The sequence below is a fragment of the Bison bison genome, unplaced genomic scaffold (genome assembly GCF_000754665.1).
Source record: "Bison bison bison isolate TAMUID 2011002044 unplaced genomic scaffold, Bison_UMD1.0 scf7180017864527, whole genome shotgun sequence".
Taxonomy (NCBI): domain Eukaryota; kingdom Metazoa; phylum Chordata; class Mammalia; order Artiodactyla; family Bovidae; genus Bison; species Bison bison.
Window position 1 is genome coordinate 2,186,982 of NW_011495078.1, and position 627 is coordinate 2,187,608.

At 72.1% G+C, this 627-nt stretch overlaps 1 protein-coding gene across 1 annotated transcript in view; it reads left to right on the forward strand.

Moving 5' to 3' along the window:
* CARS2 (cysteinyl-tRNA synthetase 2, mitochondrial (putative)) overlaps positions 1–627 on the forward strand; it is a 19,858-nt gene that overhangs the window by 17,125 nt on the left and 2,106 nt on the right. Inside the window, exon 12 of the mRNA XM_010831546.1 lies at positions 408–565. Coding sequence (XP_010829848.1) covers positions 408–565 — 158 coding nt within the window. The remainder of the gene's footprint in view (positions 1–407; positions 566–627) is intronic.

Consider the following 627-nt stretch of genomic DNA (forward strand, 5'->3'; position numbering starts at 1 on the left):
GGGGGTGGGATGGGGAGGGGGTCTGCGGCTGACGTCAGGGATGGTGAGAAGCTGGGGAGATGACGGTGGCGAGAGAGGAGGAGGCTGTGGGGCACCAGGGGTTGAGGCCGCTGGGTGTGGGGGATTGGCGTAACCCCCGGGGGCCCTGGAGAGTGGTGAGCCTGGACTCCTCCGGGGCCACTCGGGAAGGGGCGTCGGGAGGAGACAGATGAAGTGGCCTGCTGGCCGCTGTGGTGGAGCGCAGCACGGAGTCGAGCACCAGGCCCACGAGGTCTCGGGAGCCATTGGCCACGGGCCCCCCCAGGTGGGGGTGCAGGTGGGTGGCTTCCTGCTCACTAGCAGGCTGGGAGTCCGTGTGTCTGTCCGCGGCCGGCCGGCTGTGCTGCGTAACGCGGCTCTGGGTGCAGGGGCACGCACAGCAGAGGTCTGTGTCTCCCGCGGGGCTGCTCGGGCTCTGCCAGGCCTCCCCTGTGCCCGGGAAGCCGGGGGGTCCCGGGGCGAGGGACGGCAGGGAGGAGGCAGCACCCCAAGGGGCTGGTGACGGCCGGGCGGACCTGCGGGACGTGTGAGCGAGGGGCCCACAGGGGACCTGAGGCTGCACCTGGGGACGCGGGGGGACAGACGACA